At 40.4% G+C, this 17580-nt stretch overlaps 1 protein-coding gene across 1 annotated transcript in view; it reads left to right on the top strand.

The window, feature by feature from the left end:
* Window positions 1–824: 824 nt before the first annotated feature.
* Window positions 825–17580, top strand: part of SLC26A7 (solute carrier family 26 member 7) — a gene marked incomplete at both ends in the record, with an annotated part of 104134 nt that continues 87378 nt past the window's right edge. Inside the window, one exon of the mRNA XM_080938554.1 lies at window positions 825–1017. Coding sequence (XP_080794680.1) covers window positions 825–1017 — 193 coding nt within the window. The remainder of the gene's footprint in view (window positions 1018–17580) is intronic.

The following is a 17580-nucleotide window of genomic DNA, read 5'->3' as shown; positions in this document are numbered from 1 at the left end:
ATATTCCAGAGGATAGAATGACAAGGACTCTTGTCATCCCCTATCCCGTTTCCGAATTTTATGGAATTGGCAACTTTTAGTCATGTTGGAGATCTATACCTCACAAAGAAGTGCAGCTGTAGCATTTTCTCTACAGCAGATCCTCTGGCAGGCAGGACTTCCCTTTTGCTTGGAGGGAGACACTGGGCTCTGGATCCTTCCTGGTTTCATTAGCATAGCCCAGCCCACTTCCACCACACGCCCAGAACTACCTCATTAACCACTGGGAATGCAGCCAAAAACATAAGACGACAGTGAATATAAAGGGAATTACTGGCCTGGGAGCTGTAACCATCTCACCACCGAACCCATTACTTTTCCAAGATCAGAAAAGTATTCCATGAACAGCAGCCCATTCCTTATTCAGATAAGAATTCAAGGTTTGAGTCCATCATTTTCATTTTTATCTAGAATAGCTGAACCACAGTAAGGCACGAGCTCAGTTACATCTATTTCTCTCTCTCTCTCTCTCTCTCTCTCTCTCTCTCTCTCTCTCTCTCTCTCTCTCTCTCTCTCTCTCTCTCTCTCTCTCTCCTCTCTCCTCTCTCTCTCTCTCTCTCTCTCTCTCTCTCTCTCTCTCTCTCTCTCTCTCTCTCTCTCTCTCTCTCTCTCTCTCTCTCTCTCTCCCCCTCTCTCTCCAACTTATTTATTTTCTGGATAGCTTTGACATTGTAAACCACAGACGAATTGGAGTCTGGCATCGAAAGGAGGTGTTCTCCAACGATTTTTTTTTCTCTCTCTCCCTTGCCTGAAGAAGTTGACTACTACAGGAGGGAATCCAAGAAATGACGGGAGCAAAGAGGAAAAAGAGAAGCGCGCTGTGGGGCAAGATGCACACCCCCCACCGAGAAGACATTAAAAGGTGGTGTAAGAGGCGCTTACCTATCTTGGAATGGGTACCGCAGTACAATCTGAAGGAAAACCTGCTTCCAGACACCGTGTCTGGGGCAATGCTGGCCGTTCAACAGGTGACACAAGGTAGGAGTGCATTTGGGTTTACAGTGTTATGTGGAACGGATGTTGCTTTGCTTCTTGGATGGGGGTTATGTTTGAGGGGTGACAGTTTAGTAGTGAAACAGACGGAATGAAATCGTTCTTAATGTTAGGAAAGCAAGCAGAGTAAGATGCTTCTGTGTTCAGATTTTCCTAATTGCTTTTAAAATTACTTGGCATTTTCTCTCCCCTGGCTAGGAATTAAGCAATTAAGCAGCAACCCTTGAACGGAATGATGTATTTTGCAATGTTAAAGTTCATAATGGTTCAGAGTAAAAGATCAGTGATCGTGGGAAATGAGCTTTCGTATCTTCACTGTGGCGGTCTACCTGCCTTCATCGAATCAAACTGTAAAACACTTCCTGTTCTGAATACAGTTGCTTTTGAGCCCAGTTAGCAGCACAGAGTTACAGTTACCTGCCGCAGCCACGGGACTTGATATAAGCAGAGGACAAAGCATTCTCTACATAAAGGAGGCTTATTGCCAAGATCGCTATTTGCGAAGAGAATCCTATGTCCTCAGAGCTTGTGTGGACTGTGGTGTGCCTGTTTCCTTCTGAGGTGCAGCCCCTACAGGATTCAATGAGAAAAACAATGTGGTAAAACATCCCCACAGCAGATTGAAAAAAAAAAAAAAGGACATTCTGGGTTAATATGTGTGCACTCTTGTACACGTGTGTGCACTTGTGTGTGTGTGTGTGTGTGTGTGTGTGTGTGTGTGTATGCCTACCTCCATTCCCTAAAGGTATGTTCACACGAGGTTTTGGCTAATTCAGGTAATAATGTTCTACCTGTAGCCAGAAAAGGAACTGATTTCTCAACATCGCAGCTTTAAAACTTTGGGACAGCTTTCTTGGCAAAGACTTCGGGTGATTATATTTCCACGCAGTCTCACTACCTCCCTGGCTTTAACTGTTATTTGTTCTGTTCAATTAGAAGTATGCTTTTAATGAAATTATCCTGTAGCTGTTTTCAGTCTGATTAGGAACATCTGCACGGGGGGGGGGGGTTTTACAATACACAGTACTATCATACTTTATAGAATCCAGTTTTACTGCTTAACTCTGTGTTGTATTTTTAATGACCATTTTGCCAATAGCAAAGCATAGTAGTTTTCTTGAAAAAATGAAATGGTAATAGCAGGTCAGAGCATTTCCAGCTTTTATTTTATTTTATTTTAAATTCCACACAAACCACCCCTATGTCATTTGAAAATTTAGCTGATGGACTAGGTTTTCTCTCCCTGGGTGTTTAGTTTCACCATATCTCATACATTTATTTTGCTGTCATTTAATATGAAATAAAAGTGAAAAAATTATGATTTTAACAGTAGTTGTCTTTTTTTTTTTTTTTGAAAAGCACCCAGTGACCAAGAACATTCTGGAAGGCGATTCAGTTCCCTTAGGCTCATCATTAGGATGTGGCTAATGTGAAAGCCTGTGGTAGTTAGTTTTAGTTTGGCTTTTGAGAGACTTTGTTTAATGATCATGCATTACATTGATTAGGAAGAAGTACACTGATAAGCTGAGGAAGCTTACTCAGCTGGGTTCCATGAGAAGTTAGGATCAGGTCACATGTTCTGTAACGGACAGTTACACTGTTAGGAAGAATGTTGACGTTTTGCCTGATGTAAAAAAAAAAAAAAAAAGATGAATTCTTGCAAAGGGCCTTTTAAAATATGCATTTCTCATTCTTTTTCAGTTTCTTCTATTTAAAAGTATTCAAAGGTAAAATGTGTATTGTACGGGGCTCACTATTTAAAAGAATCCAGAGTTAGCGTTACCATTTCCACAGGAGGCTTAAAAGCCAGTAAGTTTCTCAGGCCCTCATAAGTGAGAAGTGGAGGAGTCAGGACTCGAGTCCAAAGCCAACATTCTCAACATTTTCATTTTATTCTCTATACAGCCAAAATCATCAGGCTTTTGGTAATACTAATGTTATTTGTAATAGGAGACATTTTGGAAAAGTCGACTGTCTGTCTCTGCAAATGAGGTCTATCTTCAAATTTCATCTTTGAGGTTTTAGAGTCAAAGTAGAAGCGACAGGAAAAGCTGTCCCAGCAAAGGGAACAAGCAGAGAAACACTCCCTGCTCTGAATGTTAATGCTTGTTATCAGCTCTGGTATTGAGGGAACTTAGAAGAAAGAAGGAATAAAGCTTGCTCTTCTACCACAGTGCAAACATAGAAACAGATCCTTTTAAACTACTGATATTTGAAGCAATGCTCTGAATTCAATGTCATTTAACCTATAGGTCCTGAAAATCGATGCAGAACTACCTGGAAATCACTCTTCCTTTCCCTGTCTCTAGAAGTGAATTTAAAGTCAAGTTAATGGAAAGTATCTTGAATGATAACTATGAGACAGGTATTATTCATTTCAAAAAAGATTTATTATTTATGTGAGCACACTGTAGCTGTCTTCAGACACCATAAGAGGGCATAGGACCCCATTACAGATGGTTGTGAGCCACCATGTGGTTGCTGTGACTTGAACTCAGGACCTCTGGGAGAACAGACAGTGCTCTTAACAGCTGAGCCATCTCCCCAGCCCTGTGTTACTCATTTTTATATACACTTGACTGCTTTGTCATAGTTTTTCTGGGCGGTTCTTACAGATCCTTCTGTTTTTAAGTCCCTCCCATTTAGCCTTCTTTCCTAATGAACCTGTGTAGATTTTGCCTCCTCTGCCTCCTCTCAGACCTCTTGGGGACTTTTATTAGACATTCCTATCTTAGACACTCCAACCATAACCCCATCCTTAAAAGCACTGTAGACAATATCATCTGCACAAAGGACTCGATTACTACCACTATACTAAGGACGTTTTCTTTTCGATCTGAGAACCATCTATTAATCCAAAACCAGCCTAGACTGTTCTCAAGCACAGCAGATACCAGAGCACACCCTATCACAATGGAACTGATCCAAAATCACAGCAAAGGGAACATTTCGTCTTCTAAGACCAACACACCAGATAATGTCACCATCCTAATCAGACTTACAGTGAGTAGTAACAATAGGAAGTTTTAGGAACAAATGTACAATATTGCCAAGATATCACTTGACATATATACCAAAAAGAAAGTCAGAGAGCATCAGTACTTGCCGGAAGCCACTCAGAAGATGTGTTCGAGAATGCTTGAACTCAAGTAGCCCCGCTCCAGAGGACCCTGCTTGCTTTTGCACCCAGTCTTCTCTCAGAGCAAGTTCTTCTTGGCATTCTGAACACACCCCTGCCCCCCCTCCATTTCTCCCAACTTTCGATCCTACTATAAGACAGCCACCAGGTTCTTCCCTATTGATTCATTTCTCTAGTTATTGTGATCGAGTTTGTGACTTCTGGGAAAATACCCCAGACTCAGTCCAGCTATTATTAAAGGATTTATTGGGCTGGAGAGATGGCTCAGTGGTTAAGAGCACTGACTGCTCTTCCAGAGGTCCTGAGTTTAATTCCCAGCAACCACATGGTGGCTCACAACCATCTGTAATGAGATCTGATGCCCTCTTCTGGTGTGTCTGAAGACAGCTACAGTGTACTTATATATGATAAATAAATAAATCTTTAAAAAAGTATTTATTGATTGATTAGCTGCTAGCAGAATGAACATTCTCTGAGCCGATTTTGAGATCGCCACCAAGGAGGGGTATCAGGAAGGACTTCCAAAGGGAAAAACCACATGAAGAACTTTAATCTCTATGAAAGCAAGCAAAACCTGTTTTTTCTGCCAAGTTATGTGGGTAAGGCAACTCAAAACCATCTCTGGGTATCTATGTAAGCAAGTTACAGAAGCAAAAGAAGAAAAAGCACTTAGCTCTATGTAACAGATAGTTATGGCTGTACCCTTTCCCGTGGGTGTCACGAAGCCAGGGTCACTGGGAACTTATCTTCCAGGAACTCAAGTCAAACACAAGCTGGTGGGCATTAAGATGAACGCCTAGCATAAAACGGAGCGTCTTTAGCTATCGCCTTGTCTTTTAGCCAAGTAGCCTTGCTTCATGTCCATGCTTACTCTTTGATGGGCTTAAATCATTTTCTGTGTCTTTCCATTCCATTGTCTATTCTGCCTCCTGTAGATCTTATACCACATTGCTGCCATAGTAATAATAATAGTAATAATGATGATGATGATGATGATGATGATGATAATAATAATAATAATAATTGGCACTGGGGTAGGAATGGGTGTTTGGGAGAGGGAGCATCTTCATGAAAACAAGGGGAGGGGAAGGGGGGATGGGAGTGGGGGAAAAGGGGATAACTTTTGAAATGTAAATACAGAGAATATCCAATAAAAGTAAGAAAATAATAATAATAATAGTCTGACCATATTGCTATAAATAATTTTTAATGCCTTTCTTTCTATTTCTGCTGAAATAAAAAGGTCTTCTCACTCAGAGTATCTTCTTAAATGGTTAACTATCTGGACTTCACAGTACAAAGCTACACTAAAAGAGCTCTCTCCCCTGAGAATCCCTCTCAGTCTCCTGGGAGGAGGCATGTTTCCTCCTCCTTCCCCTCCCTTTGTCCTTTCAACATATCTCTGTGATAGGCTGTATTTAATACATGATATTGTTAACCTCTGATGTAGTTCTTTCCACGGTCTGTAGACTCTGAAAACAAAGACAGTCTTCTCTTTGTGTTTTACCAGCCTGTATATTGGCTAGCACAGGGGAGTATGTTTTAAATAAATATTGAAAGATTTAAAGCATTCCCTAAACCATTGGTTGTCCTACTGTGGCATGTTGACCCTGTAGGAAAGATGTTGAATTCAATTTAAATCTTATGCCTTAAAAATAAATGTGGGAAATATAACAATAGGGAAAAGGCATAAAATGGGAGCAACTGGGTTCTTCTTCCTTCCTTTCTGATAAAGGCTGCTCCCTTCATCTCAAGCAATGTTGATTATGTATTTTTTCTCTTTTCAAAACAATGTTTTTGTTAATTCTTTGAAAACTTCACGCAGTGTATTTCTATCATGTCTGTTCCCTCTTCCAAGTTTTCCCCAGATACTTTTTCCCCAACTTCATGCTCCCTCCCTTCCTCCCTCCCTCCTTCCCTTTCTCCCTCCCTCCCTACCCCGTCCCTACCTCCCCTCTTTCCTTCTCTTTCTTCCTTCTTCCTTTCTTTTCTCTCACTCTTCAATCCTCAAAGTACAGTTGTTTTGGATGACCACTCCTGGGTGTGAGGCCTGTCCTGGAGTGTCAAATAATGTTCATTTTTTGTGTGTCCGACCAGCACTGACCAGATGGAGAGATCATAGAAAAATTCAAATGCCCTGTGAAGGAGCTGTTCTCTTTGCACTCCAACAGGATAGTTCTTAAGTTTGGCATTGACTCACCCAAGGACACCCTCCCGGGATTCCCTCCTCCTGATGCTGATGCTCCGGTAGCTGGGTTTGTTTCCTCTGCCAAGGAACTTTTCTTCATGTCTGTAGCAAAATGCTCTGAACCTACCCTTAAATATAACATTCATAGGGGTATTATATAGCCCTAGTTCATAAACTACATCGATGGAACCCGAAGGCTTGGGAATTAGGCTAATATATTGATCATGCCTTCTTTATCCTATATATTTTTGTTGCCTGTCTCTACAAAGGCAAGGGGAGATCCTACAGGTTTTATCTCATCTCTTTTTGTTTTAAATTTTTTAAATTGAATATTCTCTGTGTTTACATTTCAGATGTTAGCCCTGCCCATCAATCCTATCCCCCTCCCCCTCCTATTGCCTGCATGAAGGTCCTCCCTCTCCCAACCATCCTCTCCCACCTCAGCACCTTGGCGTTCTCCTATACTGGGAAAAGGAGGCTTCGCTGGACCAAGAAGATCTAGTGAGCCTGCTTCTCCCTCTCCACCTTGTCCATCATCCCATGCCTTACTCCAAAGTGATAGCTCCGGATTCCATTTAGCATTTCAGACTTTGCTTTTCTTCAGTGTAAAAGAATGATAATCTAGATATTAAAGGACCACAACTAAGGCAGTTCTTCCTAAGATGTTTAAGACTATATGCATGAAAGAGTCAGGACCTTCCTTGGTAGGTATCAAAAGTAAGACACAATTTGCAATAATTATACTAAGTTGAGGACCAAGTATAATGGCTTTTGTAGCCTTTACCATATAGACATGCCTTCCACATTTACCAGCAAGGCTCCATCATTGATGCTTTTAGCACCTGCACCTCACCTTTGCTTATGGGAGGAAAGCTCATTGCTTTTTCAGTATATGCAAGTTAAGTGAGATATTACTTCTGGCTTTAGTGATGAAGTCCGCTTTTATCAGAGGCCTGATTGTATATAGAGTAGACTCTCTCATCTACATTATATTTGTTTAGAGGCCTAGAGACACTGCTGGTGTGCTCTCCTCTCCCCTCCCCTCCCTTGCCCTCCCCTCCTCTCCTCTCCTGTGTTTCCCTCTTTCCTTCTTTCCCTCCCTCCTTTCCTCCCTCCCTCCCTCTCTCTCTCCCCTTTCTTTGTTTATTCTTTCTCTCCTTCCTGTTGTTGACACAGGTACTACTATGCAATGTTGGGAGGCACTAGGCCCACTTACAATTATGTTACATTTGGCTTATATTAACTATGGCTCAAGATGTGGTGACTGGCACATTGCCACACTCCTGGACAATGTCTAGTTCAGGAAAATAAGCTGCCCTCTACACACACAGGGGCAAGGGTTTACAACATGTCAGGCTAGTCATTTATCATTTTTACATGATAAGGACAATAAAAGTAATGATGTGGCTCAGTAAGTTATCCCGGGAACTGCCACATGTGTGGACCTAATGAAAAGATGACTCCCCTCATGCTGGGGCTGATGACAGTAAGGATATTGCACATAGATGGCTTCCAGAGACCTTCAACCATGAAGATGAAGCCAACACGACAAAGGTCAGAACAGAGAGAAACAGTCTTGGGGACACACTGTCTTTTTATTTGCATGCAGGCCCTCTTTTGTTTGCTTATCCTGGTTTGGTTTCTTCTGATTGTTAGTGACACACTTTAGTGCTATCATAAGCTAAGTGTGTTAGACAAATGCTTTCTCATCTTATGAAACCCTGCAGGACAAATATTGTACTTTATAGCTACATAAGATACAGACATTTTGGCTCAGAACTATTGCTTTGTTGGCCCCAATTCTAGCATTGCTAAGATAGATCCTAACATGAACCAGGATTCAGGTTGTGCTAGCACCTTGTGTGTGTGTGTGTGTGTGTGTGTGTGTGTGTGTGAAACACAACCCAGGTAGGCATACATAGTAGACCCTAAGGCCTTTCCTCATGTTCATTCCTCAGGCTTCCTTAACCCACAATGGCTTGTGCATATTGTTGGATAAATCCCACTCTGTGTGGCCGAAGCCAGAAGAAAGCTTTGATGGTGTAGAGACTACATACACCTTGTGCCATTGTCCTTTCCCCAGAGGGTCTCTTATAGATTGTTGGAATATCTTATATCAGGAGAAGGAGGGGATACATTATTTAATCCTGGCCTGAGTACTTGTCAATGGGTTTACCAGTTAGCAGTTATGATACCGGAGACAGGATTCGAGTGAGACTTAGTGGTCAATAAAAGAGACAGAAAGCATGTCCCAGGCTCAGTGACCAGTACTAAGGACCCGAAAGCCTTCTTTATTTTGCCTGTTCCCTTCTCTCTGAGCTCTGCCCTCCTATTTCAGGTTCTCTTACCCTAACTACTCTCAGGCCAGGGCACAGTGGCAGACATTAACTCACTCCCTGTTCTGAGTGCAATGGAGCAATACCTGCCCCTTCTAACTTTTCTCTTCCCACCAGACACACCTCTATCCTATCTACCACCTGCCTCAGCAGAAAAGTCGCATCCTGCTTCCCTCACCTCTCTGGGGTGGGGGTGACTCAATTGTACAGATAAGGTGGGGGGCTGAATTTCTGATTCTCCTCTTTCTTCCACCTGAGTGCTAAAACACACATGCATCAAAACACTCAGTATTTTATTGAGTGCTGGGCATGGAACCTAAAGTTTTGTTTATGTTGGACATGCCCCCTACTAATTGATCTATAGACCTGCACCCTCATCTTTACATTTTTTTTTTTTCTAAATCAAAGGCATAGTGGTGTAACTTCTCCTGCCTCTATGATTGACTATGTTTTACGTACTGTCTGTACCTTCTGTTTTCACGAGCTGATCTCTCATCTGCTAGCACATTATAGAAGCACATTTGCAGTTCAATATATTTTTCCTTCCCCAAATTAGACATTTCTATCCAGTTGCTTATTGGTCACTTATCTCAGTGTTTTCCAGAGACATACTTAACTAAATGCATCATTTTCTTTTCTCAATACAGTCCCTGTCCTCCGTTTTTTTTTTTTTTTTTTTTTTTGTTACAGTGAAAGCCATGCAAAAAAGCCATGCACTCCGTCCCCCGTCTGCCCAGTTGGCAGTGCCCTGGGAATTAATCAACCTTTCTTCTCATCAGCTTTATTCTATTAACACCATTTTGAAAATTCCTCCCCAAACATAGCACCAACTGTATTTTTGACAACTTCCTTGGCAGTAGACACAGAACTAATCTTCGCCAAAGGCTCAAAATATGACACATAATGAGATAAACCTTCACTGAATATGATGTTGCTCTTCATAACAACATTACGAATTTAGCAGTTATGCAGTTTCTTTACAGCAGAAGGAATACTTCAGTGCAGATCTTGCTGATACCCAAGCCCCCACTTCTACCTCTAGAACCCCACATTCCTTCTTTTCCTTCTTCTGTGTCTTATCTTGTCTGACTATTATCTTTTTAAATTCAAAATAATTTTGGGAGCACGGAGAAGCTTTCAGCCTACTACCATTTCTAATATTTAAGCTCCTGGGTTCATTTAATCCTGAGGATTCTGGATCATGGTAATTCTTTATTGAGATCTCAAGGGTATAGGAAATTATAGCATAACATGCTGTGATTTATATAACCTTTTCACTAATAAGTACCATTGACCTTTGGTTCAATACTTTTCTAAGAAGAAACGAGTATGTGTTTGTAGGAATTTGTTTTCACACATTCATGGCTCTCGGCTGTGTAAATTTCCTCTGGCAGACCCACTTACAATGCTATTTGATCACAAACTTGTTGATAGTCTGAACCTCACAGCTGTCTATGCTCTGTCTTGCTGATAATCAAGCTAAGACCACCACAAACTCATTGCCAGATGGAAATATCGTTCACCATTACCCACATGGCTTGGGTTTAAAATTTGTCCAAGTCTTGGAAGTAGTCACCATGACCTAATTTTTCCCCCCAAAGTGCTAAAATATGACTCACAAAGGTTCTTCATTCATTTCTATTAAAAATATTTGACAGATTATACAACTTTTTGCTATGAACTTGGGAAAAGACAGAAAATTCCCTTACAACAATCTATCCCACAAGGGGCTAATTATGTTTTATCTCCTTAGAAATGTGTATAGAAGTGTATGAGAATATGACCTTGTTATTACAACCTTGGAGATATCATTTTGCTGTTGGCTTTTGTATGGGTGGGAACCTTTTCTTAATGAAGGTTGGTAGAGTATTGGTTTCAGCTGATTTTTACCTTGAATAGGTTATAAAAATCTAGGGATCTGCCAAAAAAAAAATCTGTTTTTATTTAGGAACATGAAAACTGGTACTATCTCATCTACATAATATAACATAGCATGAATGGTTGCTGTGTTATATTATGAATATAATAGTTGGTGGTAAAAATCAAGGGAACAAAATATCTATTATGATGCTACCAAGGTTTTGTTTGATATTGACACATGGCATTAAAACACAGGTTTCTATTCATTACTCTACCGTTAGAGGGACTCTCTAAACGCTTTGTCTACAAGGTGAGTTTAGGGAATGGCAATCAGTTAGCTAAGTTAGCAGAGAGAGCATAGTTTCGGCTATGCTGGAGAGGACAGACCTGATACAGTCTGAAGGTGCTGTGGGAAATTCGAGGCAAACATGTTGAGTTTACTCTTAGGTGAAATCTAATCTGCTCACCACGTGTAACACATGATAAATTGGTGGAAGAGAGAAAAGACTCCTAGGATGTGAATCACCTTCTCTTATCATGAAAGGTGTCTTCTTTAGTTGGTTCAACTTGGATTTCTCTAGTTAGCAGCACTCCTCCTGAGAGGAGAAGGGGTAGGTATTGGACACAGGGATCTGAGGACTTCTGTTCTACTTCTTGGCCTGAGGTTGTGGCACTGCTGAGAAAACAGAACTGAAATGGAAGTTCTCAGAGAGAAGCTGCCCCTTCCACCAAACTGCTGCAAAGCTGATTAACCAATCAGAACTTCAGTGAATGCAGTTTGGAATGTTGCAGTTCTAGAGCTGCTAAGTAACCATTTTACCTGACCTGTACCCGACTTAACTGCTTTTTGACCATTAGGTAGACCATCTGGAATGTTGAAATGGTGCACCAGTTTGACTTTGTAATGTTGTAACTGAGCAGACCATGACCATCCCCTAACCTAAAAGCTAAAAGTGACAGCAGTTAGATAGCATCTGAGAGTCTCTCTGCTTTATTATAACCCACTTCAGTGTTCCTACCATTGCTTTTTTTAATTGAACAACTTTATTTTAAAAAACAAAGATAAATGTACAGATTTTAAGCACTTTTGCATAAAAGTATATGAATACATTTTTGTCAGTACTTGGTTTTTTTAAAGGTTTGATAGTATGCATTAAGATCTTACTAGTTACAATGAGCATATAGTACATGTAAAACAGGATGTAACCTGAAATTAGTCAAAGTTTTCTTGGTGTGCAAAGATTAAGGATAATGATTTTTCATTTTCTTTCTTTCTTTCTTTTTTTTTTTTTTTGGCCTTTGTTTTTTCTTGAACTTCATAAGGTCTGTGAGTTGTTTCTGGGGTGTTCAGAGCTTTCTGGGGTTAGTATTCAATTATCAGGGACTACATATTATGTCTGTTCTTTTGTGACTGGGTTACCTCACTCAGGATGATATTCTCTAGATGCATCCATTTTCTTAGGAATTTCATAAAGTCATTGCTTCTGATAGCTGAGTAGTACTCCATTGTGTAAATATACCACAATTTTTGTATCCATTCATTTACTGAAGGACATCTGGGTTCTTTCCAGCTTCTGGCTATTATAAATAGGGCTGCTATGAACATTGTGGTGCATGTGTCTTTGTTGTATGTTGGAGCTTCCCTGGGGTATATGCCCATAAGTGGAATAACTGGGTCTTCAGGTAGTATTATGTCCAATTTTCTGAGGAATCACCAGACTGATTTCCAGAGTGGTTCTACCAGTTTACAACCCCACCAACAGTGGAGAAGTGTTCCTCTTTCTCCACATCCTCGCCAGAATCTGCTATCATCTGAATTTTTGATCTTAGCCATTCTGACTGGTGTGAGGTGGAATCTCAGGGTTGTTTTGATTTGCATTTCCCTGATGGCTAAGGATGTAGAGCACTTCCTTAGATGCTTCTCAGCCATTCCATATTCTTCAATTGAGAACTTTTTGTTTAGCTCTGTACCCCATTTTTTAGTATGGTTGTTTGATTCTCTGGTGTCTAGCTTTTTGAGTTCTTTGTATACCTTGGATATTAGGCCTCTGTCTGATGTGGGGTTGGTAAAGATCTTTTCCCACTCTGTTGGCTGCCGTTTTGTTTTCTTGACAGTGTCCTTAGCCTTACAGAAACTCTCATTAAGTCCCATTTATCGATATTTGACCTTAGAGCATGAGCCATTGGTGTTCTGTTCAGGAAAAGTTCTCCTGTGCCTACCACCATTGATTTTCAAGTGTCATGATTTATAGCTTTCTTTGTTTTTTGACTCTTAAAAACTTCAGGGACCGGCTGACACATTAGCAGTAACCCAAAATCTGTGTTCCTAGGCCACACTCACTCACACTTGGCTCCAGAATAAACCAACTCCTATCTTCTTTGAGGTTCCAGTTGTGTTTTTACAAAGACAGAACTTTAACCCAAGACCAGTGTCAGGTTCAGGAATGCTATTTAAGACAACCTCAGCCACCTGGAAGTAGGAGTGTAGAGTTTATTATCTGAGTTTCACCTGTGAGGCCAAACAGAAAAGGTAAGACTTTCTCACTGTTGGAGTGACTTGAGATCTGAACCTGGTCTACGACTGTGATAAACGGGGTCTGAGTTAGTTTATTGAGCTAGCTGGGTTGAGACTCTTCTGGGTTTCTAGGTCATGTGGAGCAAGGCCTTGGTGCCTGTGTGAGGCTTTCATGTGATAGTGGGTATCCATCCTGCCCTCTCTTAGATACTACTGTGTGGGAAACAGGCACCAGCCCAGAGGGCAGCAGCAAGCTATGTCTAACCAGGCAGTGGCTGCTTAGCCTTGCTCAGAGCAAGCTACTGGCACTGTGCACTTCTCTGGTTTGGCATTTCCTCGTTTTCACAAGGGCCTTAGTGTTTGGTATAGAATACTTATCCACCTGAATCACATGAGCTTCCTAATCCTCTCTGGGAATAGCTAGATTATCCTTAGGAAATTAACCCCTTCCAAGGAAGAGGACTGTGTGTAATATATCCCTGAAGAGAAGATTAAACCACACTCAGCAAAGAAGTATGGCATTACATGTATGATTTCACATGTACTATAGAAGTCTTTATATGAGGATCTTTTTACCCTGCTCCATGGCAATAATTCATTTATGAGCACGGGCAATATAGCAGACCTTACTCTAGAAATACTAAAGAGTAAAAGATTCTGTCTTGGGGAGATAAACCAGTTGGTAAAGTACTGGCTGTGTGCTTGAGTTTCTATCTCCAGTACACTTGTAAAAAGATAGAGCGTATGACCGTAATATCAGCAATGACAAGACAGAATCAAGAAGAACCCCATAGCCGGCTGGCCTGACAGTGTAGTGGAACCAGTGAGTAAGATACCCTGGGGTAATCATGACATCAACTTCTGACCTCCACACGTGCACACCCATGTATATATGGGTGTATACATGTGGGCATATGGTTATAAACTTGTACCCTGCAGCCACACACAAAATACGGACACGAGGTAAAATTGTCAAGAGGGGAATTCTGTGATTTTTATTAGTCATTTTCGAAGAACAATTTATTAATATTTAAAGTTATTTAAAAGAGCAGTTTTACCACTACCTGCCTTTGCATTTTTCATACTATTAAATTGACTGTACTTGACATTTCAACTTTTCTCTGCTCTTGGTGGTGAAAAGCCTACAGCACATTGTACTTGCATTTCCATGTTCAATGTTTCTACTTTCTAATCTCCATTTTTCCCAACTCCATGCTGTCCACTTTTCATGCTGCCTTTGTCAAATTTTCAAAGTTAAGATATTTTAATGGAACTTGTGAGTTAATGACATTATTTCTTCCCAATCCAACTTCCTTCAGTAATACTTTGAGCTCCAATGGCCTTGCCATGATTCATGATTGCAGTTTCATTGGAATTTGGTCAGGGAATTTGCCAAATACTTACAGTGGCACAGCTAAAATAACTCATGTGGAACTCAGGAGAACACGGTGGAGTTACTAATTCATTAATGTTTATGATTTAGACAGTATTAAATGCATATGCCTTTGGTCAGGGAATTTCTTTTCAAGTCTGGTTTCATTTTAATTTTATTTAAGCTAATTAAAGATTTAAATTTCATTAAACTAAAATTTACGTGTATGTATCAGTGTTCACACAAGTTTATGTGCACCACTTGCGGTAGAGCCTGAGGAGACTGGGGGGGGGGGTGTCAGATTTTCTAAAGTAGAATTACAGACAATTATTACCTGCTGTGGGAACTGAACGCCAGTCCTCTGCAAGGACATCTCGTGCTCTTAACTGGTGAACCTCCAGTCACCTTTATTCTTAATTGGGCTCTTTTAATAGTTTTGTGTGTATGTGTGTGTGTGTGTGTGTGTGTGTGTGTCTGTGTGTCTCTGTGTGTATGTGTATGCATATGATATTTATACATGTGTGTTAGGAGTGCATACTAAGGTCAAAGAAAGATGTTGGATATATTGGTCTATCATCCTTTACCTTAATTTCCTTGAGATAGGAATCTCACTAAAACCACAGGAATGCTGAAAGATAACATTCCCCAGAGAATTCCATACCTTCAACACACAGCCATGGGTTATAAGGACCACATTTGGCTTTTCACATGGATTCTGGTGAGTGACTTCATGCATGCATAGCAAGTGCTCTCACCCACTGAGTATTCCCCATAGCCTAAGTTTTGTTTTCTTGATGTTGAACTGAATTCCTTATATATTTTGTATAGTAAACCTTTAGCCAATATTTTCTCTCTTTCACAAGTTACTGTCCTTGGCTATGCAAAACTGTTATAGTCTCTTTTCCCTTCTGTTTTCCCTATATTTTGGGATCATGTCTCCTAATAACTTTCATTAAATTCAGGGTGATTGTAAGATCATTTTGTAGTCTTCATTGAACATGCTTAAATAGTATAGAAATTTATAAACTCATAATACAAAATACAGAGATCTCACCTTACAGATACATAAAAGCACTAGTCTCCCCGTATTGTCACAGAAAATTGTCATGGCAATCATGAAATCTTGAAACTTGTTTGTATGTGTCATAGCACATCACAGATTCTACCTCCAGATTAATAGAAATAGTTTCAGCTCAGACATTTTAACAGCTGTAAATAATTCCATAACACAATTGAACCAAAAAACCCCCATTCTTTATATAGTGATGCATATTTAGCTAATTGTTTGTGGTGGTAAAACTCAAAAAGGGTTCTGTTGCTACCAGTCCCACAGGGTCTCACTCCATGGGAGCTCTCACTCACTGAGAGCCACTCCAATGTGTAGCCAAGCACCTGGACTCTGTCACATGATTTGCAAGCTGCCCTCTCCACTTCTTGAGGTTCCCTTTCTAAGGAGTTCACTCGGCTTGCCCTAGCTGTTTCTGTCCTGGGTGGTTCATGACTGCCCAGCATGTTTTTTTTTTTTTTTTTTTTTTCATTTACTTTCCCTGGAGTGTTGTTGCCAAGTCTGAACATACATATCTCAACTCTGTGGTGGGCTTTGTGTATCTCCCCATCTTTGAACTCAATTAAGTCACCATATCAAATAACACACCAAAATACTCTGATGCAATTGGTATGATATAATTTGCCCACTTAGATACATCAGATGATCCTGTACAATTCCATCCATTATAAAATATTCATAAGAATCTTATCCATATAGAGATGTGGAGAAAAAAACATCCATGTCTGCTTCCATGTTGCCCCCTCCTGAATCTCTTGTTTTCTCCTTCTCTTCTGTCTTACCAAAACTTTGTCGCTGCCCCACTTTCTACTATCCAATCATGTATTGCCTTGGCATCAGCCTACAATTGTTATTTAATCATTACCCAAATTATTAACACATAGTATTAGTAATTGACAACCAGGCCTCTATATGAAGTCACACATGTATGGAGTGCTGTCTCTTACCTACACATTGTCATTTTCCTGCCACTGTAGATTCCTCTTCCATTCTCAGATACTAGTTCCCATCAGCCAATGCTATTTGCCATGAGGGACAAGAAGTGACCCTGGTCTGGGTAGTTAGAAACTATATCTTTTGAGCTACAATATTAACAATAATTTGCTTCTGGGATATAAAGCATACCGTTCTAAAAGCTTTTTATATGCTTTAACTTAAACATTTAAGTTTTATTATTTTTTAACATGTCTCTTTGAAGTTCTTACTGCATTTAATTTTTAAAATATTATAATTACAGCATTTACTCCATGGCTTTCCTCCCTCTAACCTCTCCCCATATATCCGCCCTACTCATTTTGTTAAAGTTATAGATTGAAGGCAGTGAGAATAGAGTTGGTAGAGGTGCTTCCTTCTAACCCTGATGGTGACCTTTGTCCTCTAACCTCCATTTTTTGCTTTGACATATACTTCTAATTTACATAGATATAGTAAAAAAATTAAAGTTATAAGTTAAGAAAATACGCATCATTATTCTCTCTCTCTCTCTTATTTTTTTTTCAACTTCTCACAAGCCGGAGTCTATCATTTTTCTTGCAAGGTGGAGTCAGTTCTAATATTGATTTGATTTTCCTCCTTTGACCACTTCTCTTAAGTTAGCTCTGGTCAGGGTTTGGGTGGCTGCTAAGGCCTCAGGGAACAATAAACAATAACCCATGGATGGAACAATAGATTCACTGTTGGCCAGGTCCAGGCTGTAGAGGTCCTAGGAGTCCTTCTCAGGCCTGAGTAGACAGTTGAGCTCTGTGTCCTGCTGACGTTCCTTCCTGTCCAGGCCTATCTATGGGACTGAGCAGACCTTCCAGATCATAGTCATAGGAGGTCAAGGGACTATCCATTCTCTGAGGAATCCCACGCTTTTGCTAATCAAACTCTTCTCTTTCTCATCACTCTAACTTTAAATGAGCGGTACGTTTTTTCTCTGTCTCCTTTGGTTGGCAGTGTCTCATGGGTCATCAAAGAGAATGAAACTGACTACCTAACGTAGGTTCTGTGGACTAAAGATGCAGTCTCCTGCCAGGATATTTTTTTATTTCTGGTCAGCACTGAGGAAGATGGAGGACAAGAAGCTCCTG

The sequence above is a fragment of the Micromys minutus genome (assembly GCF_963924665.1).
Source record: "Micromys minutus genome assembly, chromosome: 26".
NCBI lineage: Eukaryota > Metazoa > Chordata > Mammalia > Rodentia > Muridae > Micromys > Micromys minutus.
This window is presented reverse-complemented; position numbering and strand designations above follow the sequence as displayed.